We start from the raw sequence: 17,772 nt of genomic DNA on the forward strand, positions 1-17,772 counted from the left end.
TAGATGGGCCTTTGAGCAACCTGATCTAGTGGGAAGTGTCCCTGCCCATGGCAGGGGGGTTGGAACTCGATGACCTTCAAGGTCCCTTCCAACCTAAGCCATTCTATAATTCAGGGCGCCCTGTAAAGGCCACCTACCTTCTGAAGTGAAAGGGGGAGAGCTTAGGTTAGGAGGGTTTACATTTACGTAGAGCTATTGTGGGTGGTACATATTTTGGTGCTCTCTATTGGGCAGACACTCTTGGGTTTATTAGGGTCTTGAATGTTTATAAATATTTTTTTTAACCTTTATAGAGTAGACTTAAATAAAAATGGCAGTCTTGGAACAAGTTCAGAATAAAATAAAGTGAAATCTGCTTGCATCTCAAGCCTTTCATGCATTGTGACGATTTTATAAAATTAGGGATTTGTATACTCGTATATGTAGCCATACAAACGTAGGTTTATTATTGTCATTATGTGATCAGTTGTGGTCATCGTCTGTGGCAGCCGAAGGTATTAGACTGAACACTGTCGTGACAGGATGAGCTTGAGACATCCTGAAAATGCACATAATGCTTAACTGCTTTTCATGATCTGCTTTTCTGTTGGGCTATGCCTTTATTGGCAGGGAGGCAAAATGTAGTGGGTGTGATGAACAGACCAGCCCTATCAGATGAGATAGTAGTTCTGCCTATCTGGGTACCCTATCTCCAGGAGTGCATGTTGGTGGGAGAATAGAAGGACTGGGCAAACACAGACGGATTCTTCCCTGGATTAACCTGCCAGCCTTCAGCAAACTTTAGTTCAAGGACTTCCAAGGGCAGAGGTCACATTTCTGCACTTGGCAACATTTCTTTTAAAATGCACTTAGGCAAGTTTTTATGGGAAAGAGAGTAAGTTAGATTCACTTTAAAATGAGCGCTCCTGTCATTGAATCAGGCTCTGAAATGAGATTCTGCAATGCCGTTTGGCTCTGTATAGCTGGTTGCCCAAACAACATCTGAACGATGAAGCTGTGTTTAAATAAGATTCTGTGTAAGATTTTCAGCCCACATGTACATGAAACCACAATGTAGAAAGCAGATATGAGTGTTTTGGCAGATACTTAAAGAGGGTGGTGGTGTAGGAATTTGGAGGACAACAACGATAAAGAAGAAATGGAAAGACAAGTGATCTGAAGGTAAGGTTCTCTAAAGAAAAAAATAATATTCTCTCCCCAGATTTAGGACACCGGTGGTTTTCCTGTGTACGTCAGTATCACAGGTGTAAGGCTGTAGAAAGCAAGTCTCCCGTGCATGCCTTTCGCCTTCTCAGCAGTTACCCAGGGGGATTGCTAACGGTATTAGCTGAAGGCCGAGGAGGGATCTGACCCTCTCCTCTGAGACGGCAGTGCTGTTCTCTGGCGGGCATCCCAGGGGTGCTGGAAAACAACGCGGTCTGCACAATATCTCTGCCTCTTGACCAGAGACAGTCAGGGTCATAGACGTGAATATTATCTTTGTGACGCTTTGAGCAAGCAAACAGATAATTTTTTTTTTTTTTTTTGAAAGGAATGTTGCATGCAGTCAGTTGAATGTAAAAACGCCATATCAGATCTTTCAAGGGCTGTTCCCTGGAGGGGATGTTGCGCCAGCTCACCCTCCCCACTGGGGCAGGGGCAAGGCAGGCGAGGGAAGGGAATGGAGCGCACACACATGTGTATGCACTTTCGTGTGTATATGCACGCACATACCAGAGTGACAGAATGGCCTCTTTTCCCTTGATGACTCCCTTGTGTCTTTCCTCTGATGCTAACTAAGCCAGGGAACTCCTCTTTTTTTCCCTGTATCGTAGTCCGGGAATCATGCCCTGGACGTTTTTTTCAGCTGAACACATGTACATAGAGGAACTCAGCCCAAAGACTCCTCTTCAAACACTATTTGTACTAGACAGTTTTGCACTGGTTTCAGGTATGCTGCTTTTTTTTTTTTTAAAGCAACTGATAAAGAGGAAAATACAGAACACAAATAACCGATTTAAAAAACAGCTGTATAAATATGTGTTAAAATACAATATCCTAAATATATTCACTTGCGCAACTTACAGCAAGAACGCGCTAGTATTATTGCATTTATATTTGGTTTTTGCATGTCCTGGTCAGTGATGCAGTTGGGGAAGAGAATAATTTTTATTTAGGTCCATCTTGAATTGCTCCTGAACACCAGAGTGAAGCTCTCTCCTCCCTTGCAGAGTGCCAGCACCAGCAGGAGCAGTGCAGGAAGGGCCAAACAGGGTGGCTGCAGACCAGGGTGCGCTCCTTGGGGAAGGAGACTAAGAGAAGCCGACCCTTGGCCTGGCTGAACAGGAAGAGAACACTCTTTTAAATAAAGAATAAAATAAATAAATAAGAAAGCAGGGAGGGTCTTGCCACCAGAGAGGGGAAAAAAAAAAAGTATTTTGGCTCATGGTAGCAATAAGTATCAGGTGGCACCAACGTATTTGTGTTGGAGTTAGAAGATGGTTTCTTACCAATAGTACTTCGGTTGTAGTGGGAGTATTGAGGAGGAAAAGCAGGTAGTTTTGCTGGAGCCTGATTGTTTTGTCAAAGATTTTTTCCTCCTGGTTTTGCCTGTGATAGCATGTGACTCAAGTCAAAAACAGGGGCCAGTTTGATCCTGTGGACGTAGTGTAAAGCCTGTTGTACTGTACAGTGATATTGTATTTGCTGTTATTTTAGTGCAGGTACTATAGAGTGAAAAGTATAGAAAAGAAAAACAAAATGCACAATAATTCCTTTATAAGAAGTCAGTCAGCAATCCTTCGTTAGGTTCATATTTCTCCGGTTTTCGCATTTGGCTGCAAAATCCTGCTTCTGAAACTTGGTATGCAGCCTGAGAATAGGGATGCCATCCTTTGTTAAACAATATGGGATACGTTTAAGCCTCTGATTAGCTTACAGTTGTTTGCTTGGGAAATGCGTGTGTAGGGAAGTTCTTTCACCCTTTATTGTATAAACATTTCTCTGTACTGGCTAATTGTTCTTGGAATGCGATCCTCACTTTAAACCAGGGTTTTTTGCTTTGCCAGGGCCAAGATTTCCATGATGGCACACCTTCTCCTTTCTGTCTCTCTCCCCGGTTTTATCCAAAATCTGTATGTTTTCACAGGTGTTTTCCCTCAACTTCAAAGGTTTTGTTTCTGCTCTTTTCGGCAGGGGAGGGCTGGGTGCAATAGTGAGAGATACCCATACTCCAAAATGCTCCTTTCCCTTGGAAATGCGTTGCTTCTGCAGAGCTCTTTAGCTGAAGTGGGTTGTCCAAGAACTGGTCCTTTGTGTGTGACCGAATGTCACAACTTTATTGCGGCCAGGACTCTTCCCAGTTTTTAAAGGTTATTGATAGCCCCCTGCTTTGGTGGGTGTGTTTGTATCCGGCTTGTAGAAGTTTTACTGTGTTTATGATAGTGTTTCAGGCAACTCTGTTGCAATTCTGTTTTCTTCAGTCCTCTAGGAAAATACAGATCTTGTTCGTGTTCTGAAAAAGTTGTTCGTAGGTTTTATTTCTGTAATGATTTGTCTGGTATTTTCCCTGTTCTTTCAACTTGGCTTATAATTAATTTCAAGGAGCTGTGTTCATATGACCATGCAACACCAAGAATTACGGTGGGTAAACTTGGCTTATTGGGTTGTTAGGTGTTGAAGATTTTAAAGAAACATAGAAACAGAGCTGTATGTACTTTTTTTTTTTTTTAATAGTAAGGGCTTTCATCGTTCCACTATACCTCTAATTTTCCTCTATCTGAAGCAGAAAAGACTGTTTCCCTCTAGAAATAAATATTCTTTTAAATGAAAAAGTGAAGCTAGAACATGCTGAAGCTGTGTAGCCTCCAAAGGCTAATGGGATCACAAAAAAACAATCCAGGGGTTCGTCCATCTCATTGCCTTATTGAGTCTGCTCTGCCGAGTCATCAGCCCTCTTACATGAATCCAAAAAAGAAATTCGAGTATGTAAGAATAGTGTGATACAGTATGAAAATTCTCCCAGACATGATCTCGTGGCTAATTGTCATTGCAACTGTTCCATGAAATAAAACAAACCAAAAGTTAAGCAATGATCTGGAGACTGCCAGTGTAAGATTTCAATATTAGAACTAGAAGTTTTTGCTTGTTCTGTACAATTATATCTTTAAAGTAATGCAGGATTATTAAGATTGCTCTTGATTCAAAAAAGAAAAAAAAAAGCCAACATTAAGGAGAATGTTGAATTTAAATGTTATTTTTCAGAGGGTTTTTCCTTGTTTCGACTGTGAGAGTGCAATGCCATGGAATCCCTCTATTGCGATTTAATGGAGAAGATATGCACTATTACATAGAAGCAAAATGAAGCTCTGAAAGTAATTCTTGTGAGTGATAACTTTAAAGTACATGCACTATTGAGGGCTGTTTTCCACCCTGAAAAGAAGAAAGGTATTTTGTTTATCACAGAAGAGCAGTGTTTCCGTGGCAGTCTGAGCCGCTGGGCTTCCCTTGCGCAGAAAGTTTCACTCAGGCTGCGTCTACAGTAAAAAAGTTCCCACTCTGGCCACTAGCGTTGCTATCTTTTCACTGATGACTGTGGTGGGTGGATTACCGCCGGCAGGACTTTGCCTAAAACAGATTTCTGGCTTATCCATACCGCCTTTACCCTTGTTAGGCATTTATCAATGGTAGCAGCAAATACAGTGAAAAAAATGGATTTTTCGCAGCTCAGTAAAGCTGAAGTGGACCACAGGGTAGGTAAACTTGATCTATAACCTGCCTAAGGACCTCTGGAGCTCTGCGCGACAGCTCTCTGTGCCAGGGATGCAGCTGCTTCCCTTTGCCTAGAGCTGTTCATTGAGACCTCTGGGCTCCTGCCCACCTTCTTGCTGAAGCAGATTTTGGCCAGCTCACAGGGAGTCTTCCGCTTTGCTGTTGTGCTCTGTTGCTGTGGCACTGAGCAAGCTCTCGCTACCTTTTGTGATCCCCTTTGTGCTACTGGAGAACCCAGAACTACTGCTACTTTCAGCTACTCTCCCTGTACTAATGTGCTGATAGCACTGGATTTGTCTGTATAAGAAGTGACCTCACCAGACCAGACCAGAATTTGGTCTTGCTCCGTGACCTGGCCAAGAAACAATAGGAAATGCCCAGAGACAAGAGAGGAGTACAAGAACAAGTCTGGGGGGAGCTTTTTGGTTGTGTTGTAGTTGTGTGCTTTGGGTTTTTTTTAATATTAGGTTTAATAATAAAATACTTAAGTAAAATCAAGTATATGCATATATTGAACTGTCTTTCTGAATACTTGAGTTTGCTCAGGGATAAGTATTTGTTCTTGCTACTGTGCATGTGAAGACACCTGTGAGCATGTATGCAAGCATGGACTCGTAAAGAATATTTGCCAATAGCAAATGCCGAATGTCTATGGGAGAAAAGGCTGGTGTTCTTAATAATCGCTACAAAACATTGAACAATGTCTTTTAAATGGAATTTATTTGTTAAAGTTTCTCCGATAATCCTCCAAACTTGAACCAACCAACCAAGCACCCTGACACTCTATACCTTGAGCTTAAGTTCTTCAGTTTAACGTGTGGCCCTCAGCTGCTTGGGTGGATACTGCAGAGCTCTTCTGGCCTGAGAAGCAGCTTCTCCTGATACCCCAGGACTGGTGATGCTGTGTAACGGTGGCGGAGTGGCCACACTCCTTACCTTTCTACCACAGGCAGAGAAGTTGGTGTGATCTGTTGCCTCAAATCTCTATCGCGTTATAGTGCCTACGAAGGAAATAAAGAATTGAGCGCCTTCTGTACAACAGAATACTATGCAGGTTTCCTTCCGCTTCAATGGCACACTGTGGTACTCACAATCCTATGGACGGGGGAATATGTTCATCCTCCTATAGAGTGCTTTAGAACTAGGGCTGGAGGAAGGATTTGACCTCTCTTACTAGGAAATGGTAGGTAAATGCAAAGTGCACATATAAAATGATGGACTCTGGATTGTTAGTATCCAGGAATGTGGGGGTTTTGTGTTCTGATAGCTTCATTAATATTTCAGCTTGGGTTTTATCTAATGATCAGAAAAATAGATAGAATGGTAAGACAACTAGAAATGGAGTCAGAAACCTCATGATGTCAATGTAGAAATTTATGGTGCATTTTTAGGTTGGAATTTCAGTCTTCTGAAACAAAAATACGTAGCAGAAGTAGAAAAATATCAGAGAAGAGTGACAAGGAGCGGTGTGGAGCAGCTTCCCTATGAGAAATGACTAAGATGACTAGGACTCTTCACCTTGAAAAACCAGTGGCTGGGAGAGGATGTGATAAAGGTCTGTATTAGGAAGTGCATCGAGAAGGATGATTATTCACTGCCTCTTAAAAGCAAGAAGTGGGGTCAGCAATGTAACCGCTAGGTGACAGATCAAAATAAATAAAAGGAAGTGGTTTCTCACATGCGTGTAATTAGACTGTAGAGCAGTGTGGATGCTGCAGGATGGTGTGGATGCTGCAAATGTACAAATGGTCAAAAAGCAGACACGTAAGTTCCTGGAAGAAAAGTCTAACAAGGACTGTTAACTGCTATATTACTTCTGCCTTAGGAAGTTTTTAGAAATTATTAGAGAGCGTTCTGGAGAACTTTCACTAGATGCTTGCTTTTATTTTCATAGTCTACTTCAAACATCTGCTGTTTGCTGCTCTCAGCAAGAGTATAAGGTAGATGGGCCTCTGATCTCACACCAGGACAGCCATTTTTGTTATCTCTAACGTTCACCACAAGTTTTAATATGATGTCACTTTGCAGTTTGCTTGCTTCCCTTTTTTTTTTGCCATTCAGAATCCCTCTGACATATCCCTGGACTTTCTGGTGGCTCCAGCCATCCTCCCTCAGCCACCTCAAACCCTACGTGCAGTTTAGCACTGGGAGCAGAGAGAAGAAGTTGTCTGAGTAATGAGCTCGTGGCTAGTCAGACACAAGTTGATATATGGGGTAAACACACAGATTGGAATTCTTTCATAACATCTTGATTATGAAAAGATAACTACGATATTTATATCTCCCTAGTTACTTGTAACACAATCATAGTGTGTGTCGGGGAGTATTTTTGTTTTGTTTTTAAAGCAACTTTCTCGTTTAGTGCTTTATTGTGTGCAGTTTATTTTAATAATAGAGCTTTGTATCTTTTAAAAATTGGTTTGTGCCTGACTTACGTGCTAGGTATTAAAAAAATCTCAGCATCACCATTGGAGTAGATTTTTAGCAAATTCTCTCAAAAGTATTACCCCAATGAGCTCAAGAGGTTGTTTTCATGTCAGTTTGTACATAAGCACAGCCTGTGAGTGGAATTTTATGTTTGGTGGTGCCAAAGGTTAAGCTTTGTCATGATAAATTGTGGTCCAGAATGCTAGAAATTTCAGGTGCTTTCTTCATAGCCGAAGCAAGTGGCTGGACTGCTCTGAGAAACTTCCCTACTTTCCAGTCTTGGTAAAGCCTGGTATTACAGTAATTTTCTGGGGGTGGATGAGATTTGCTTTGATATCCATCTGTGCTTTCCTACATCAGAAGACTTGTACATCCTCTTCAGTTAGCACACAGTGCACCTCCCTGCAGAGGTGAGAGCACTGGGCGTGTGATAGAATAGTGCATAATGTTAACCACAAGCTTTTTATAGCAGAGCTCTTCTTAAATGTGAAAATTTCCATACAACTTTTTTTTTTTGTGCTACAGGGTGTCACATTTCACAAGGCAGTACTATGGCAAGCCAGTGGTTAGTTTATATGATTACTTTGAAATTAGTAAAATGATACAGTGATAAAAATGTTGGCTTTGTGTACTGTAATTTCTTGCTGGAGTGATTTCTTAGGTTTACAAGTAATTTTGTTGCAGAGTACAATATTGTTTTGCAGAAAGAACTTATGCTGCCATAGAGAAGATTTTTTTTTTCATTACTTGTGTTGTTTAATTAATTTCCTTAGAGTTTGCTTTTTACTTAAGGTTGAGTGACAAATGGTAACAGACTGAATTGTAACAATATATACATTTAAAAGCTATGTATTATTTTCTTTGTGTTATATTCATGGAATGAGTCCTCAGACAAAATATTTTTCCAGTAGGGGAAGGAAACAAATATCTAGTTCTTCACAAATAAAATGCATCATACTCTAAAAGTAGACATTTTAGACGTAGCTTGAGTGACTTTTTATTGTTACACCTTCTGCAGAGCTGCTATTCTGAGGTGCTGAAGCTACATTTCTTTGGAAACCTGACACGGTTGAGAACTGTATGTGACATATATGACTCTGGACATCGGTCTAGATGGTTAATGCTGTTTCTTCATGGAGAAAAGAGTACAATCAGCCTGGAGAGCTTGTCCCACAATAATCCGTTGCTTTGAATAAGATCATTTCAAAGAAAGAGATAGCAGCTGATTTTTGTTTTCTGTCTTTGAGGTTGAGGTGGGGAAGAAGTTTTGCTTTATGAAAGTGTGAGCTCGCAAACACAGTATTCATACAGATTGTTCAAGCGATGGTAAATGACGCCGATAGAGGCTCACATGCGAGTAGTGAGATTACTCACTCATGGATGAAAATTCTGTTTGGGCAAGCTCTAGGTGGGGCAGAAGGTAGGTCTGTTCCAAATGGCTTTTCGATTTGGGCTACGTATTAGGAAGGTAGTTATTGTCCTTGGGTGGTAGGTGGGCAGAGATCTGTTGGGACCTGGGAAATTTGCTGGGTTTTTTTAGTTAGTGTCATTATTTCGGTGCTCAGGCATTTCTTGGACATGTTAAAATTTTTCACAGGTAAAACGTTGCAAACGGGACTCAGCCCCAAGCGGGAGGCAGCATGAGCAACTTCCTCCATATTGGACGAAATAAGTGATTCCTAGGACGTTAGGGATGGGCCCTGTATGGTGTTCCTATGGGGGATGATTCCTCATGCTTCTGGGCAGCAGCGTAAGGCTCTGGCATGCTCTTGTCCTGCGTGTACTACTGCTGTTCTACTTGGTGGGCGTTAAACCTTCTTTATGCAGAAATCATTGTTCTGAGACTTGAAATTAGCCTGTTTCATAATTGCAGTGCATGTTGTAGGTCATTGAAATGTTGAGTGTTCGGTTAATGCAATGTACCCTTTAAAAAAATGCCCTAGGCGTTTTACACTTTATAAAAGAAAAGGAAAAAAAGCCCAATAAAATACCCAGGGAGAGCAAACAAAAAAATATGTTCTCTAATTTAAAGTGATCCAGAGTCATCTTGAGTTCATGAACCAGCACCGCCGTTTGATGTCAGCAGAACCGAGCGGAAGCGTGTGGTTTGTGAGCTGGCTGCTGCCACAGAGTCACAACTTCTCGCAGGCTGAGCCTGTGGATGGGCTGCGAGGGGCAGACCGCAGTGCGAACCTGCCGACTGTTTGGCAGCGGGATTAAGACCCTGCCTCAAGTTGAAACTTCAGCTACTTTACACTCTGCCGTGCTGTGAGTTTCCGACGTGTTTTGCATCTCAAATGGTGCTAGACCACGATTAACGGAGAAGTAGGCAAGGACATCTCCTGCCTCTACTCTGCCAGATAGATAGCCATTGCATCATAGGAGGGGAGGAAGAGAAAAAGCAAGCTACGGCCTTGGAGAGAGAAGCAAGCTGCTGCTGGAAAAGAAAAAAAATAACATTATTGCCTCATGTTCCTTTAGCATGTGACCAGTTACGGCAACTGCTGATTGTCTACATACCAGGAAAAAAAATGCCCTGTAGTATAAAAAGTTCACAGTCTCTATTTCAGGTCATTACAAACAACCTTTCCTCTAAAGGCAGTTATTAAGGAAGTCGACTACTAATCCAACGTTTAAATTTTCTTTGCTGATCAAGAAGAAAATCAGAGAGTACAAGAGGGGGTTTGTTTGTTTTTTTAACTCTGTAGTGAACTTTATTTTCTTTCCATTGTGTCTGTGTGGTTTGCTGAATGAGATGATGTCTCATTCTTTGAAAATAAGCTTTTAAATACAATGAAGCAGATAGAAAAGAAGAAATTTAAGAGAAGTAACAAGCGACTTGAAATGCCCATTTAACGCTTTATCTGTTAAGGGGATGCCACAGGCTGTACTCTGCATCGCACAGAGGACGGCTGCTTCTGGCTGTAGAGAACCTGCAGCTGAAACAGACACAGATTGAGGTGATCAGTTGTGATGTCTCAGGCACAGGGGCAACACATGCAGCTCTGGACCACAGGGATTGCTGGGGGAAGTGATTTTTTTTTTTTTACCAGCTGTTCCAGCCTGATAGGCCGTCTTTGCCCTAGTCCGTATCTTTCAAGCAGACTAAAAGAATTAGGGAGAGGGGGGTGGGGTGGGTGTTTCTAGCATGGTTGCCTTTGTTGCAAAGAGAACAGTATGACCAATGTATGATGGCAATGCAGAGTTTTCTGCCATGATGATGATCAAAATTCCCATCCTGCAGAGCTTGTTTGAGCTGAGCAATACTAGGAAGAATTTCTGGAAAAGGACAGAGTTTTCATTCCATTAATTCATATTATATTAATAATTCTATTACTCACATTGAAGAGTGTATATAACTTAGGAATAATTTATATAATATATTTTTATTATCTATTATATAGAGAGAATATACATTGTATATATTCTATATACTTACATGTATATCTAAACATAAAATATTTCCATTTAGCCATCCACCTGTACACAAAATAGTGAGCTTATTACAAACTTTTTTCTTATTTCTTTCATTTCAATTGGTTATTATTTCTATTTATTGCTGGTTCTTTTCATTTCCTATTGGGAGGAATTTGTCCATTGAGAAACGGGGAAGATTTAAGTAGACTGCCACGATTATTCCTCTGACCTAGATGAAGAGTTACTGCTAAGTCTGTGAATCCCTATGCAGGTCTAAAACAAATGATTCCTGAAGGAAAGTGTTTTTAGTGAACTAATTGGAGGTAAGAAATGGGGGGGCTTCTCCTGAAAGTGTATATATGTCCCTTTTTTGCTTTGTGGAAATGCAGAGTAGCCAGTAATTTATGCATTACCCATGTAAAGATATGATGAAAACTGAGCCCAGAAAGCTCTTGGTGGTTATAAAAGTACTCGAGGCATGGAATGCATAGGCATAGCAAAACCATGGTACACGTAATTTGGGTATCAGTAAAACCTACCTGCCTTAAAAAAAAAAAAAAAAAAAGCTGATCACATATCTGCACAGGAAAATAAAAATAAAACCATAAACCTCAGAGTTCCTGCGAATGATTTGCTACTAACGTCAGTATTTTTTTAGAGAATGAGATGATTTAGATCAAGCAAACATTCTTCTGACATTAGTGACGTAACAGTCTCGTGTTCAGAGAGATTTCCTGTTTACTTTGGGTCTGAACACAGACGTCTCAAGAAAGTAGGTGCTAAAATTTTCATTCCACATCTGCATATAAAGACAGCCCAAACTCCTGAGATCTGTAGCAAACTTTATATATATATTTGTTCTTTCGAAAAAAGGGGGTACTGACAGTTTAAAAATCTCATAAGATCAGAGATGTCTTTGTTTGCTGAGCAAACGAATTCCTCAGTTTTAATCCTGTAATGCAGAAAATTCTCAGACAGTGTCAATTTGGCAGCCTTGTGAGCTGCTCTCATGCTCTTAACTGGGACCTTTGTTAGCAAATTCACCTGGAGTCAAGGGACTGAGTGTCCCTGAGGGATGAACTGCTGCTCGCTTACATCTGAAGAGCTCACAGATGGCAGTAAGGCATTGTGGTGGTTCAGTACTTCGTTTTATGCCGTAACGTTGCATGAATTTTCTATTTCAAATCTTAACTTCCGTGAGTGTTCACAGATAGATGCGATACAGCTTTTTTATAATTTGCGTGTATGATTCATAGTTTTACGTAGCAAGCTTAGTTTTAAATGTATACTTTTTTCTAAAAGGCAGAGATCGTCTCCCTAATTATTTTCCTAATACAGAAAAGGCAGAGATTATTTTTCCTAATTATAAAAAAATGGGAATTATATGTAATAACTTGCTGCAACTCTTCCTATTCTTCTGAAAATGTATATGCATTAATTTCCGTTTAGCTATCCACTCTGTAGAGAATGAACGTGTCTGTCATAAACCAGACCATGGTCAAGATCTCGTATGAACCGAGATCAGAAGTCAGAATTACGGACTGAGATCAGAAATCGGTATTTTTGAGTGGGGTTTGGGTTGTTTTTTTTAACTTTATACGGTTGCAGTTTGACAAATAATGTCATAGACGTGAAAGCTTGCTTCGTCTCCATAATGTGCCTGTTGAGATATGACTGTTGAGCAGTCTGGAGACTGAAGTCCTGAAGTTACTTCTGAACTTAGGTCAGCGCAGCTTTGCTGCCAAGGCAGGGGGCCTTGTTTTACTCCTAAGCGATACAAATCTAATAGCAGAAAAACACAGCCTGCAATAAAGACACTAAGTTAATTTTGTTTCTGTTTTGATAGTCTCAAGAAAATGAGGTTACTGATTGTTTTTGTTAGCTGACTTCATTAGATTTGTATCCCGTGAATATAAAAAGTGTATTTCTAAATGTATAATTGTGATACTAGCATATGAAAAAAATCCCAACACTGAGACATGTTTTGGCCTTAAATTGTTGTGTGTTTAGAGATTCTGTAACCATTCCCTTAATCTAATAGGTGAGAAATTGCTGCACGTGAAGCTGTTTGGGAATTTACATTGTCACTAGAAACCAAAACTGGGTCTTGGAGAGCACATTTATGACATCAGCAAACATACAGGCAAAATAATATGTGGCATATTGTAGGAAAAGCGTAAGATTTTGATTTTAGAAAAAGAGAGGAGAAAGTGGAAGGAACAGCTCGTGGCTGGCTGCAGTGGGAATGAATTTGGGTCAGTGGGAAGCACTCCCCAGGGAGGGATGTCCCGCTCTGCAAGAGCCAGCCTGGGTCCAGCAGAGCCGGTGCTCTGAATTAACACAGACCAGGATTAATAATCTTTTCTTCATGGCTTTTACCTCGGTAGCTGTATGCAGGGGTTCTTCATGCTCTTGCTTCTGCGCTGACCACGTGGAGACATGAAGTAGCGTTTGTGTGAAGCCAGATAGGGTTCCAGATGGGGTTCACAGGGCTCATCAGCTCAGCTGGCTTCCCGGTGTAAGTTCTCCCTGGATGCAGCGGAATTCTATTTGCCCAGGGCTATGCCTGAGTTAATAGGGCTGACCCAAGCTGACTGTGTCTATGGGGTGATTTATTTGCAATTTGAATGACACGCCTTTGAGTGTTTTAGTGGTAACTATAGAAAAAAGGGGAGAGAAATGCAACACAGCACATTTTAAAATAGTGCTTATTGGTAGTTTAACTTGTAATGGATTTGATGACACTTAAATTATTTTTTTCCAGGCAAAAACTGCTTCTCAAAAATACAGATGTTCCTGTTATCATGAATACGTATTTTAGTCAGAAGGTACTGCTCAGTGAACATTCAGAAACAAGAGAGAAGACATATGGCCTTACGAAGATGCTTATGAAGAAGAACATTATATCTTTGGCACAGACATTCAGATTAGATGACCTTGATGATGGAATCTTCAAGGAATCTTCAGATAATCAGGTAAGGTCCATTTGGTTCACAGTTTAGCAGTTGGTAAGAAGTTGGTGAGCAGATGTTTGGAAATCATAACAAAACCAAAAATTCTAAATTACTGACCTGTTCGGTTTCTCCACTTTCATTTAGCCAAGGCTGAATAATGTGCAATGTTTATTTTAATAATATTTGCTTAGCGGAGGGTTTTGGCCCATCCAAATGCTGAACTGCTGTGAGGTTATTTTGCTGAAGTCTCACTACTGTGCTAAATAGTAATCGTAGCTTGGTTTTTCATTGACTTTTCTCTTCATAGATGAATAGCTAAGCTTTATTTGAAATAAAATCTGTTTTCTGCTGACTCACTGAAGATATTTTAAATAAACATTCCCTTTTCCCACTCTTCTTTCTTAACTAATTTCCTAATCGATCCTATCTTTCTTTAAAGCATCAATTGGTAACACCACCCCTCTTTCCCGCCCGTTCAATTTGTTTTCTTTCCTATTTTGACTTTGTTTGTATTAAAATGACTACTGACTGCCTATCTCTAGCTGTGGTCGTACAAGCAGAGGTATTTTAAGGGATCTGGTTTTCTGATAGTCTGTGCCAGCACTGTCTGAAAGGAAGGCTCGTGTAAAGGCTTTGTCTTGGCCACCCAAAATCATTCTTAATACTTAATTTTTGAAAAGTTTGGCCCTACAAATGTTATAAACAACACCGAGTGTCAACATTTTGTATTTGCCTTATATATAATTCCCATTATAGGCCTGGGAATGAAAAAGTTACATAAATCAAAGCCTAATCTCCTTTCTTGCTTCAACTCTACCTTGTAAAAAGCTTCTACTGTGGTAGTCAAAAACCAGAACAATTTACTTGTTCCCCTCATGGTTCCTAACAAACCAACCCACTTTATTTAAAAAATAGTAGACAAGTTTTATTGCAACCACGTTGTAGACAAAGGATAGTATCGTACCACAATTTTCTTTTAAATACTGCAAATTGTCCTTCTCTACTTGTGGATAATACTTACGGCACAGTCTGTAAGACTCTGAAAACCTTTCTTGGCACCCAGCTTTTTATAAAAACAGGTTTTATTGTGAAAATAGAAATTTGGCTCATGCTGGGAAGGAGCCTATATATATAGACCATGTTAGTCCATACTTGCATAAAATTTGTACGGAGAGATTTATTTTAAAATTAAAATTAATGAAGTGAATCATTTAGATTAAGGTAAAATGCAGCATAATTTTATTCATAAAATGTATTTTGAAAGTTTGGAAGATTTTATTCATAAAATATGTTTTGGAAGTAGCGAAAGAATAAATTAGGGTATAAAACCTTTTAAGTTTTATACTTTCCATTAATCATCTAATCCTTATGCGATGAAATATTTTATATTGAAATGTGTAAATCTGAGAACTAACACTGTTCTATAAAACTAGACACCTGTTCATTTTCAACTTAATCTGTAAGTCCGCAAGCATTCAAAATGGATTTTACCCCATTTTTAGAAGAGGAAGGAACAGAACATCAAAGAACTAAAAATGAAACTCAATTCAAGGGAAAGAATCATAAGTACTAATATTCATTCTGTTTTCCTGCCCGTGTCACTCTCATCTCTCATGGATTGAGTTGCCTCAGTCCAGAGCCACCCGTTAAATACAGGAGAGCACTGTGTGCTCAACTCTTTTGAGTGTTCATTAAAAATCCACAATAAATACTGGCCATTAGTCTGTAAGTTAGTTTAAGTGCAGTAAGTATTTTTAAATTGATTTTGCACTTCTTGCAGTGATTTTTTATGCAGAAGTTTTACTCTCTAGCACTACATAGTTTCAAGGTCCCCTGAAATGTTTCTGTTACTGGGTTTTCCTTCACCAGGTTGCTTGTGCTCCGCAAATCCATAACAACTGTGATTCAAAACAGCATCTCTTGACACGGAGTGCTGTTAATGATTCTTTGCTTGAAATGGTGGAAAGCCAGGGAGCAGTGGGATGGAGAGAAGCGCAGGTACGAGTCGTGATCCAAAGGGTGTACTGTTTGCCTGCGAGAGAAGGTTCCAGAAGCCACGTTCAAGGAAACAAGCCTCTTTGTGCAACACCCATCATAAATTCAGATCCACCAAATGTTAGGTGAGTAATAAGATGCGTCGAAATTTTCCTGTTGAGACTGTCATATATGAGAAACTGAAGAGGAGGAGTTCAGAAATGTCATTCTTAGTCGTCAGCTTGCGGGGAATAAGCACGCTCAGCAAGGCGCAGGGCTCTTGACGGAAGTGGTGTAGGTTTTTAGTAAGTATAGTATGACATAGAAGTAGTCCTGCCCAGAGGAGGGAAGGATCTGTCTATAGTTCATGTGTTGCCTCGACAGATGACAGGAAGATTGAAAATGAATTAATGGGAAGTTAATTTAAAAACAGTGATGATCGTCAACATCTTATACTGTTTCTCGAGTTTCACAGAATAACTGTTAGTTCCCATTTACCTATTTCAGTCTCCAGTATGCTTTGCTAGTAAATTATGGTCCTAGAGTGGTCTTTTGAAACAAAAGAGAAATACATAGAGAGATGGAGAAACGAAAGGCTTTTCTGAAGTGGGGATTTCGCACAGATGCCATTAGAGAAATGTAGGTGTACACATGTAAATTTACATTGTGAAGCCACTGGAAAAAGCTTCTGTTGACTTCTGGAAGTCTGGAGGTCACAGCAGTTCATCATCTCTGCAGTAAAAAGTGATCCGGTGTCAAAACATTAACACCAATGCAGAAATATTATATGCAGTCTCCTTGGAGCATACATCTTTAGACCAGTGGGTTTAGCCTCTTCTGTTTTAGTCTTTACATCCTAACGCTGGTCTGTTTTCAGCGTAGGGAATCAAGAATGGGACCTTGTTTTCATAAGTACAAAAGATATGCCAGACACAGTTTCCCCGTCTGACCAGTACTGAATTGTTAAATCCTTTCCTTCTCCTTTTATGATCCTCAAGGTTTAAGGCCAAAGACATTTCAAAGTCTTTCTCGGCAACTCTGGCTCTGAGATCACTGTGTCTATTATTGAATTTCCTTCCTTTGGTTTTGCACTAACTTTTGGTTCATGCTGGCTTAAAATTTTGAAAGGTAACATACATTTGATTTTGCTTTCACTCAGGAAGGTTATTAAATTGAGTTACAGTGGCAGAGCTCATATAAAGCTTCTAAGTTCAGCCTTTTGGGATGTCAGAAGATCTATCTTCCTGCAGAGTTTAGGACCTGAATGGAGATGGGCAATTAGTTTAAAAGGTCCCATTGAGAACTCTGCAGATGTAGTGTGCAACAGGCTTTGAAGGAATTCTTCAAAGGTTTGTAGAATTTGAGTTCCTCTAAGCCACCCTGCTGATGGGTAGTAGCATGCTCACAGGTCCTTCTTCCTGAGCTTTGGAAGCGCTGGAATTCTCCCAGTTCTTGTGACTTTGTAAGCCACTGGATAATTTACAGCACTCATTGATCAATAAAGTTCCTCCGGGAGGAATTTAGGAAGATTGTTCTTTCCTGAAATGCAAGCTCGGTCATCACCCACAGAGCTTTTAAAAGCTCCTTTACATATAATAGTTATATTGACCTTAACTTGCATTATTTTTTAAAAAGTAATCAGTACATCTTGTTGTGTGAATTCATTGCTTTGTATTTAATTCATTCTTGCTACAATATATATTTTTTAAAAAGTGAGAGGAAAAGTACTTTACCAGCCCCACATCAATATGTGATTTTGAGAACAGCACTCATCTGTGTAGGTTTTCTTCCAGAGGGCTACATTTGATCAAAAGTCAGGGCAGCTGACAGTCTATTACTCAGGCTAATTTTTGACACCATCAATTTGAGCAGAGTTCAAATGATAATACCCTCTCCATATTTCCTTTCCAACTTTTAACCAAAAGTATACTTAACTTGCAATCACACAGTATCATAGAATCATAGAATAGTTTGGGTTGGAAGGGACCTTTAAAGGCCATCTAATCCAACCCCCAGGGACATCTTGAACTAGATCAGGTTGCTCAGCCCCGTGTCCAACCTTACCTTGAATGTTTCCAGGGATGGGGCATCTACCACCTCTCTGGACAACCTGTGCTAGTGTTTCAACACCCTTGTAAAAAATTCTTCTTTATATCTAGTCAACCCTCATTTAGTTTAAACCTATTACCCCTTGTCCTATCGCAACAGGCCCTGCTAAAAAGTTTCTCCCCATCTTTCCTGTAGGCTGAAA

At 40.0% G+C, this 17,772-nt stretch overlaps 1 protein-coding gene across 1 annotated transcript in view; it reads left to right on the forward strand.

Moving 5' to 3' along the window:
- Positions 1 to 17,772, forward strand: part of SPIDR (scaffold protein involved in DNA repair) — a 211,153-nt gene that overhangs the window by 126,254 nt on the left and 67,127 nt on the right. The window contains exons 9-10 of the mRNA XM_082479360.1: positions 13,358 to 13,568; positions 15,417 to 15,667. Coding sequence (XP_082335486.1) covers positions 13,358 to 13,568; positions 15,417 to 15,667 — 462 coding nt within the window. The remainder of the gene's footprint in view (positions 1 to 13,357; positions 13,569 to 15,416; positions 15,668 to 17,772) is intronic.

The sequence above is a fragment of the Vanellus vanellus genome (genome assembly GCF_965231255.1).
Source record: "Vanellus vanellus genome assembly, chromosome: 2".
NCBI lineage: Eukaryota > Metazoa > Chordata > Aves > Charadriiformes > Charadriidae > Vanellus > Vanellus vanellus.